Source organism: Lepidochelys olivacea (genome assembly GCF_965140295.1).
Source record: "Lepidochelys olivacea isolate rLepOli2 genome assembly, chromosome: 23".
Classification (NCBI taxonomy): domain Eukaryota; kingdom Metazoa; phylum Chordata; order Testudines; family Cheloniidae; genus Lepidochelys; species Lepidochelys olivacea.
This window is the reverse complement of record NC_140433.1, coordinates 14,868,593-14,877,852: the sequence shown is the minus strand read 5'-3', so window position 1 is coordinate 14,877,852 and position 9,260 is coordinate 14,868,593. Positions and strand designations below refer to the sequence as shown.

At 69.1% G+C, this 9,260-nt stretch overlaps 1 protein-coding gene across 1 annotated transcript; it reads right to left on the bottom strand.

Annotated features, from left to right (window-relative positions):
• Window positions 1-1,157: 1,157 nt before the first annotated feature.
• On the bottom strand, window positions 1,158-8,718 carry GPR173 (G protein-coupled receptor 173). The gene is made up of 2 exons (XM_084612506.1): window positions 8,583-8,718; window positions 1,158-2,877 (listed from the first exon to the last, which is right to left on the bottom strand). The coding sequence occupies exon 2, from the start codon at window positions 2,829-2,831 to the stop codon at window positions 1,719-1,721; it is 1,113 nt and encodes a 370-aa protein (XP_084468632.1). The 5' UTR covers window positions 2,832-2,877; window positions 8,583-8,718; the 3' UTR covers window positions 1,158-1,718.
• Between the last annotated feature and the right edge of the window lie 542 nt (window positions 8,719-9,260).

Here is a 9,260-nt window from a genome sequence, read left to right as displayed (position 1 = left end):
TCCCCCTAACAATCCCTGCCTGTTCCTCTGCCTGTCGCCTTAACAATCGCTGCCTGTGACTCCGCCTGTCACCCTAACATCGCTGCCTGTGACTCCGCCTGTCCCCCTAACAATCGCTGCTTGTGACTCCGCCTGTCACCCTAACATCGCTGCCTGTGACTCTGCCTGTCCCCCTAACAATCCCTGCCTGTTCCTCTGCCTGTCGCCTTAACAATCGCTGCCTGTGACTCCGCCTGTCACCCTAACATCGCTGCCTGTGACTCCGCCTGTCCCCCTAACAATCGCTGCTTGTGACTCCGCCTGTCGCCCTAACATCGCTGCCTGTGACTCTGCCTGTCCCCCTAACAATCCCTGCCTGTTACTGCACCTGTCCCCCTAACAATTGCTGCCTGTTCCTCCGCCTGTCGCCCTAACAATCGCTGCTTGTGACTCCGCCTGTCACCCTAACATCGCTGCCTGTGACTCTGCCTGTCCCCCTAACAATCCCTGCCTGTTCCTCTGCCTGTCGCCTTAACAATCGCTGCCTGTGACTCTGCCTGTCGCCTTAACAATCGCTGCCTGTGACTCCGCCTGTCACCCTAACATCGCTGCCTGTGACTCCGCCTGTCCCCCTAACAATCGCTGCTTGTGACTCCGCCTGTCACCCTAACATCGCTGCCTGTGTCTCCGCCTGTCGCCCTAACTTCCCTGCCTGTTACAATCGCCGCCTGTGACTCCGCCTGTCCCCCTAACAATCGCTGCCTGTGACTCCGCCTGTTGCCCTGGCACTGCTCCTGTGATCCTGCTGGTCCCTGCAGCCCTTGGCCATCTCTCCAGAACACCTGCCATCACAGCAGCCCCGTTTCCCTCCCCCCGGAGCCCCCAGGGATTCCAGGGCCAGGATGGGTCGTCCCCCCGCCCCCCCCCCCAGCTTCCTGGTTGCATTGTTCCAGGGTGACATGGTCTGTCGGGCTCCCATTGGCTGTTGCCATGGAGACTGCATGGGGGGCGTGTCCCTGGTTACTGACTGAGAGGTTGCTAAATCACCCGCAGAGGCAGGGGGTGGGCGTGGGCGTTGCTGGGCTGGACCCCCTCCCCCGATCTCCCCACCCCTCCCTTCTCCACCCCCCCTTCCCCTGGTTCACCCTCCAGCTCCCTTCCCCCCCAGACCTGCCCCACTCCCACCCCATCTCTTCTCATCTCCTCGATGGGGACTAAACTAGACACAGCAAATTCCCCATTTTGGGTACCTGGGTGTGAATCCAGATTAACCCACTGCAGCTGGAGTAAGACGGCCGAAGTCAGGGTGACTCTGGATTGACCCCAGGGGAGCTAAGATCATATCCAGCCCTGACCTCACTGCAGTCCAGGGGTGATTTCGGATTGACTCCAGATTCACTGAGATCAGAATCTGGCCTGATCCCATTGCAGTCAGGGGTTGACTCCGGATTGATTCTGGATTAACAGAGATCTGAATCTGGGGTGATCCCATTGCAGGCAGGGGGTGACTCCGGACTGACTCCAGATGAACGGAGATCAGAATCTGGCCTGATCCCATTGCGGGCAGGGGGTGACTCCGGACTGACTCCAGATGAACGGAGATCAGAATCTGGCCTGATCCCATTGCGGGCAGGGGGTGACTCCGGCTTGCCGCTGGATGTCCAGCCTCCCGCCCTCGGCCCGCCGCAGCCAGCCCCTCCAACCCTCTCCCACGGCCCTGACCCGTGGGGCGCCCCCCCTCACATGACGCAGTACGGCTCCCGGGGCAGGGGGGGCTCTGTCCTGCGGCAGGGCACGTGGGCCGCCAGCCCCTTCGTGAGCTCCTTGTTGAGCAGGAAGCAGACGATGGGGTTGACGGCGGCCTGGGCGAAGCTCAGCCAGACGGCGGTGGCCAGGTAGCGGTGGGGGATGCTGCAGGCCTTGACGAAGACCCGCCAGTAGCAGGCCACGAGGTAGGGCGACCAGAGGAGCAGGAAGAGGACGGTGATGACGTAGAACATCTTCCCCAGCCGCTTCTCCGCCTTGAACTCCTCCATGCCCAGCAGGCTGCGGTTGGCGGCGTGGCCACTCTGCCGGACGCCCAGCAGCGTGGGCGGCATGGGGCCCCGGCCGAAGCCGGCCACCCAGTTGGCGGCCGCCTGGCCGGTGGCCCCCGGCCCGTGGAACGTCCAGTTCTGGCTGACGGCCGGCACCATCTGCACCGGCTTCATCCGGCGGTGGCGGTACTGGAAGCAGAGCAGCTTGCCGTAGACGGCCTGGGTGGCCCCCACCAGCACGGCCAGCATGAGCATGAAGCCCAGCGTGTCGTTGGCCTTGACGTAGCGGTGCTCGAAGATGCACTGGTCCTCCTCCCGGATGAACTTGTAGGTGCCCACGTCGACGACGGGCGGGAAGGCCATGGCCACCGAGAGGGTCCAGACCATGCAGATGACGGCCACACACGTCCACGGGGTCAGGCGCTTGGCGTAGAAGCGGTGGTGGGCCACGGCCATGTACCGGGTGACGCTGATGCAGAAGAGGAGGAAGGCGGCGTGGAAGCAGAAGAGCACGGCCAGGAAGGCCACCACCTTGCAGCTCAGCGGGCTGTGGGTCCAGGCCGAGCCGTGGCGGATGGAGACCAGCACGAAGGGGAAGCAGATGGCCGCCCGCACGGCGTCCGCCAGGCACAGGTCCAGCAGGAAGTAGTAGGGGGCCCGGTGCAGCCCCCGCTCCTTCAGCACCAGCAGGGCTAGGGCCAGGTTGCCCGCCAGGCTCACGCAGATGATCAGCCCCAGAAGCAGCAGCTTGGCGTAGGTGGAGGCCGCCGGGGGGCCCGGCAGGCCCGGCTCGTCCGCCTCACTGGCGTTGGCCATCTCCGGCCAGAGGGGCTAGCGGGGGCGGCCCATGGCCCCGGGGCCTCTGCAGGGGGAGAAGGGATTGTCGGGGCGGGGCCTGGCCCGGCGAGGGGGGGAGGGACCCGGCGTGCGGGGCCCAAGCCCAGGCTGCGGGGCAGTGGGGCAGGGCCTGGTGCCCCCAGGCCCGACCCGGTTGGGGGCGGGGCTGCTGAGCGCAGGCCCCCGATCCCATCGCCCGCCTCGTCTGGGGGTCCCGTCTCCCGTTGCCCGCCCCGAACCAGCCAGGCCCCCCAGCCGGCGCCCCCGAGAGAGAAGGGCACCGTCATCCTCCCGGCCCCCCCCGACGCTGACACGCTCCCTCACACTCGTCCTCCCGGCCCCCCCGACGCTGACACACTCCCGCACACTCGTCCTCCTGGCCCCCTGAGGCTGACACGCTCGCGCACACTCATCCTCCCGGCCCCCCCGACGCTGACACGCTCCCGCACGCTCGTCCTCCCGGACCCCCCGACGCTGACACGCTCCCGCACGCTCGTCCTCCCGGCCGCCCTGACTCTGACACGCTCCTGCACGCTCGTCCTCCCGGCCCCCTGACGCTGACACGCTCCCGCACGCTCGTCCTCCCGGCCCCCTTACGCTGACACGCTCCCGCACGCTCGTCCTCCCGGCCCCCTGACGCTGACAGGCTCCCGCACGCTCGTCCTCCCGGCCGCCCCGACTCTGACACGCTCCCGCACGCTCATCCTCCCGGTCCCCCCCGACGCTGACACGCTCCCGCACGCTTGTCCTCCCGGCCGCCCTGACTCTGACACGCTCCCGCATGCTCGTCCTCCCGGCCGCCTCGACTCTGACACGCTCCCGCACGCTCGTCCTCCCGGCCCCCCCGACGCTGACACGCTCCCGCACGCTCGTCCTCCCGGCCGCCCCGACTCTGACACGCTCCCGCACACTCGTCCTCCCAGCCCCCTGACGCTGACACGCTCCCGCACGCTCATCCTCCCGGTCCCCCCCGACGCTGACACGCTCCCGCACGCTTGTCCTCCCGGCCGCCCTGACTCTGACACGCTCCCGCACGCTCGTCCTTCCGGCCCCCCCGACGCTGACACGCTCCCGCACGCTCGTCCTCCCGGCCCCCCCGACGCTGACACGCTCCCGCACGCTCGTCCTCCCAGCCCCCTGACGCTGACACGCTCCCGCACGCTCGTCCTCCCGGCCCCCCGATGCTGACACGCTCCCGCACGCTCGTCCTCCCGGCCCCCCCGACGCTGACACGCTCCCGCACGCTCGTCCTCCCGGCCGCCCCGACTCTGACACGCTCCCGCACGCTCGTCCTCCCGGCCCCCTGACGCTGACACGCTCCCGCACGCTCGTCCTCCCGGCCCCCCGACGCTGACACGCTCCCGCACGCTCGTCCTCCCGGCCGCCCCGACGCTGACACGCTCCCGCACGCTCGTCCTCCCGGCCGCCCCGACGCTGACACGCTCCCGCACGCTCGTCCTCCCGGCCCCCCCGACGCTGACACGCTCCCGCACGCTCGTCCTCCCGGCTGCCCCGACTCTGACACGCTCCCGCACGCTCGTCCTCCCGGCCCCCCCCGACGCTGACACGCTTCCGCACGCTCGTCCTCCCAGCCCCCTGACGCTGACACGCTTCCGCACGCTCGTCCTCCCGGCCCCCTGACGCTGACACGCTCCCGCACGCTCGTCCTCCCGGCCGCCCCGACGCTGACACGCTCCCGCACGCTCGTCCTCCCGGCCGCCCCGACGCTGACACGCTCCCGCACGCTTGTCCTCCCGGCCGCCCCTACGCTGACACGCTCCCGCACGCTCGTCCTCCCGGCCCCCTGACGCTGACACGCTCCCGCACGCTCGTCCTCCCGGCCGCCCTGACGCTGAGACGCTCCGCACTGACCCACAGCCCGTGCCCACTCTCACCACGCACGCACACTCACACTGATACACGCTCATCCTCACAGCCGCCCGGGCACAGACACACACGCACGTGCCCACGCTCCGAGTCACGCTCGCGCTGACATGCTCCCCCCCCGGCAGACTCAGCCTCACACACGTGCCCCCCACCCCGCCGGGCCCCTTCTCCCTTCACGCCCTCGCGCCTTGACGTCCGCTCACCCTCGCTCCCGCTCACACTCGGCTGCCCCAGCGCATCGGGGGGCTGAAGCTTTCCGGCTGCTTTTGCTCACCCCAGGCAGCTGGAAAGGGTCCTTCGCACGCGCACGTGCACTCACGAACACACACACACAGAGCACGGGGCTCCACCCTCCAGCAGGGACACACACACACACACAGGGACACATCCGGGCTCTGTCACACTCATTCCCCCCCTCCAGCCGCCAGGGAAGCAGGTGGGCTGTGGAACTGAGCCGGGACCCAATTCTGCTCTTAAACTGGAGTCACTCCTGATTGCCCCAGCGGAAGAGAGAAGAGAATGAAGCCAGTGGAGTTGCCCTGAGGCCCTCCAGCATCAACTCAGGGCCTCTGGGTGGGGGCCTGGCCAAAATCCCCCCCCCCCCGCTCTGCAGTCATGCCCCAGCTGGGGGCGAGTCTGGCAGGCTGGGGGCTTGTAATGGGGGGGTAAGTTGGCACAAGGCCCCCCCAGAGCCTGGCCACACGCCAAGGGGAGAGAGACGCCCACACCCACACACAATCCACCCAGGCTACACACACCCGTAACCCCCCCCACACACACTGCACGCTCACAATACAGACACTGTCGTCACACACGTGTAACACACACATTACACATCTACAATATATCTATACACAAAATACACACCCAGAGAACACACACTCACCCCCCCCCAGGCCCTGAATGACAGCCCCCCCAGCCACTCCTAGGCCGTGTTGTGGGGTCTCTGCGGCTGGAGGCGGGGTGGGGGCTGGTGGGTGGGGAGGGGTGCAGGGATGATGGGGGGGCTGGAGGGACTGGCAGATGGAGAGTGTGGCGGGGGGCCTGGGGGGTGTAGGGATGGTGTGGGGGCTGGAGGGGGTGGCGGGGGACGGGTGGGTGGAGTGAGGGGGATGGGACAATAGAGGGGTACGTGCGGATGGGGAGGGGTGACTAGTTAAAGGGGTGCACAGGGGCTGGATGGACACACACCCTTCATCTCTCCAGCCCCACAGGCCCCTCCAGTGGGCGGAGGCCAGAGGGGGGTGCAGGGGGCCAAGGGGAGGTGCAGGGGGCCGTTTTGAGAGGGGTGGGTGGATAAACGACTGTTGGAGGCTGGAGCAGCTGAGGGGTGTCTGGGGTACAGTAAGGTGTGTGGGGGGAGATGGGGGGTGCATGGGAGGAAAAAGGGACGGGGTGGACGGCTTGGGGGGAGGCGGGGTGGGCAGAGGGGTGTACGGAGGGCTGGGGAGGGGCAGATGGAGGGGTTGTATATGGGGTGGAGAGATGATGGGATGAGTGGCGGGCCGGAGGGGTGTATACCAGTGGGGGGCTGGGGATGGGAGGTGTATACGGGGGGGGCTAGAGGGGTGTATACAGGTGGGGGGATGGGGGGATGTATATGGGGGGGTGGAGGGGGGCATAGCAGTGGGGGGCTGGAGACGGGGGTGCATGGGGGGCGGATGAAGGGATGTATACGAGGAGGCTGGGGGGTGTATACCGGTGGGGGGCTGGGGACGGGGGGTGTATACAGGGGGGGCTAGAGGGGTGTATACCGGTGGGGGGGCTGGGGACGAAGGGTGTATACGGGGGGGCCGGAGGAGTGTGTGCCGGTGGGGGGCTGGGGATGAGGGATGTATATGGGGGGGCTAGAGGGGTGTTTACCGGTGGGGGGCTGGGGACGGGGGGGTGTATATGTGGGGGGCTAGAGGGGTGTTTACCGGTGGGGGGCTGGGGACGGGGGGGTGTATATGGGGGGGCTAGAGGGGTGTTTACCGGTGGGGGGCTGGGGACGGGGGGGTGTATATGTGGGGGGCTAGAGGGGTGTTTACCGGTGGGGGGCTGGGGACGGGGGGGTGTATACGGGGGGGCCGGAGAGGTGTACACCGGTGGGGGGCTGGGGACGGGGGGTGTATACGGGGGGGCCGGAGGGGTGTACACCGGTGGGGGGCTGGGGACGGGGGGTGTATACGGGGGGGCCGGAGGGGTGTACACCGGTGGGGGGCTGGGGACGGGGGGTGTATACGGGGGGGGCCAGAGGGGAGTTTACCGGTGGGGGGCTGGGGATGGGGGATGTATATGGGGGGGCTAGAGGGGTGTTTACCGGTGGGGGGCTGGGGACGGGGGGGTGTATATGTGGGGGGCTAGAGGGGTGTTTACGGTGGGGGGCTGGGGACGGGGGGTGTATATGGGGGGGCTAGAGGGGTGTTTACCGGTGGGGGGCTGGGGACGGGGGGGTGTATATGTGGGGGGCTAGAGGGGTGTTTACCGGTGGGGGGCTGGGGACGGGGGGGTGTATACGGGGGGGCCGGAGGGGTGTACACCGGTGGGGGGCTGGGGACGGGGGGTGTATACGGGGGGGCCGGAGGGGTGTACACCGGTGGGGGGCTGGGGACGGGGGATGTATATGGGGGGGGCTAGAGGGGTGTATACCGGTGGGGGGCTGGGGACGGGGGGGTGTATATGTGGGGGGCTAGAGGGGTGTTTACCGGTGGGGGGCTGGGGACGGGGGGTGTATACGGGGGGGCCGGAGGGGTGTACACCGGTGGGGGGCTGGGGATGGGGGGTGTATACGGGGGGCCGGAGGGGTGTACACCGGTGGGGGGCTGGGGACGGGGGGTGTATACGGGGGGGCCGGAGGGGTGTACACCGGTGGGGGGCTGGGGACGGGGGGTGTATACGGGGGCCGGAGGGGTGTACACCGGTGGGGGGCTGGGGACGGGGGATGTATATGGGGGGGCTAGAGGGGTGTTTACCAGTGGGGGGCTGGGGACGGGGGTGTGTATATGTGGGGGGCTAGAGGGGTGTTTACCGGTGGGGGGCTGGGGACGGGGGGGTGTATATGGGGGGGCCGGAGGGGTGTTTACCGGTGGGGGGCTGGGGACGGGGGGGTGTATATGTGGGGGGCTAGAGGGGTGTTTACCGGTGGGGGGCTGGGGACGGGGGGTGTATACGGGGGGGCCGGAGGGGTGTACACCGGTGGGGGGCTGGGGACGGGGGATGTATATGGGGGGGGCTAGAGGGGTGTATACCGGTGGGGGGCTGGGGACGGGGGGGTGTATACGGGGGGGCCAGAGGGGTGTACACCGGTGGGGGGCTGGGGACGGGGGGTGTATACGGGGGGGGCCGGAGGGGTGTACACCGGTGGGGGGCTGGGGACGGGGGGTGTATACGGGGGGGCCGGAGGGGTGTACACCGGTGGGGGGCTGGGGACGGGGGGTGTATACGGGGGGGCCGGAGGAGTGTACACCGGTGGGGGGCTGGGGACGGGGGGTGTATACGGGGGGGCCGGAGGGGTGTACACCGGTGGGGGGCTGGGGACGGGGGGTGTATACGGGGGGGCCGGAGGGGTGTACACCGGTGGGGGGCTGGGGACGGGGGGTGTATACGGGGGGGCCGGAGGGGTGTACACCGGTGGGGGGCTGGGGACGGGGGGTGTATACGGGGGGGCCGGAGGGGTGTACACCGGTGGGGGGATGGGGATGGGGGGTGCATGGGGGGGCTGGAGGGATGTATACAGGTGGGGCGCTGGGGACGGGGGGTGTATACGGGGGGCCGGAGGGGTGTACACCGGTGGAGGGCTGGGGAAGGAGGGGGGCCGAGGCAGGGACCCAGCCCGCCCCCCCAGGACCGGCCCCAGCTCACCTCTGTTCCGCTGGCTCCCCGGCGTGAGGCGAGACCCCCAAATCCTTCCCCGCTCGGTGGGGGGCGAGTCCCCTGCCCCCGGCGCCTTCAGGCCCTGCGGGGAGCAGGGCGTCCCTTCGCCGGGCCTCCCCCCATGCCGGCCGGAGGGGGCTCGGGGGGCTGCCTTGGGGGTCCGGGGGCGCTGCCCCCCCCCGCTTCCGCCGCCTCCAGAGCCCGGCGCCGAAGGCTCCCCGCGGCGGCGTCCCGGGGACCCCCAAGCTACCCGGATCGGGGCCTCGGTGAAACCAAGGGGCCGGGTCCCTCCTCCGGGGATCCCCTCCCCGATCAATCCGGTGTGACTCCGATCTGCCCTCTTCAACACAGACACCTCCTCCAGCAGATCGATCCAATGGCAACCCGGATCGGCTCGCTCCTCCGTGGGAATCCGGATTCGCCCCCCCCCCCCGATTAGATCCAGGGGGTTAAATCCAGGTCGGGGCCGGTCCCGGGGCGCCCTCCTGGCCCGCGCGGCGCCCCGACGCCGGCTCGCTCCATCCCCAGGACCCCGGTTCGACCCGAATGCGGGGGGTTAATGCAAGGTGCGGCGGCTCCGGAGTCACGCCGGATCCCGGCCGGGAAGGAGGGGGTCCGGACTCTCCCCCCGAGATGAGCCTGGAGGCATCGGGCGGCGGCTCAGGC

What these genes read in the sequence shown, in the direction of transcription:
- GPR173 (XM_084612506.1), bottom strand. Translation starts at nt 2,831, where the DNA reads ATGGCCAACGCCAGTGAGGCGGACGAGCCGGGCCTGCCGGGCCCCCCG.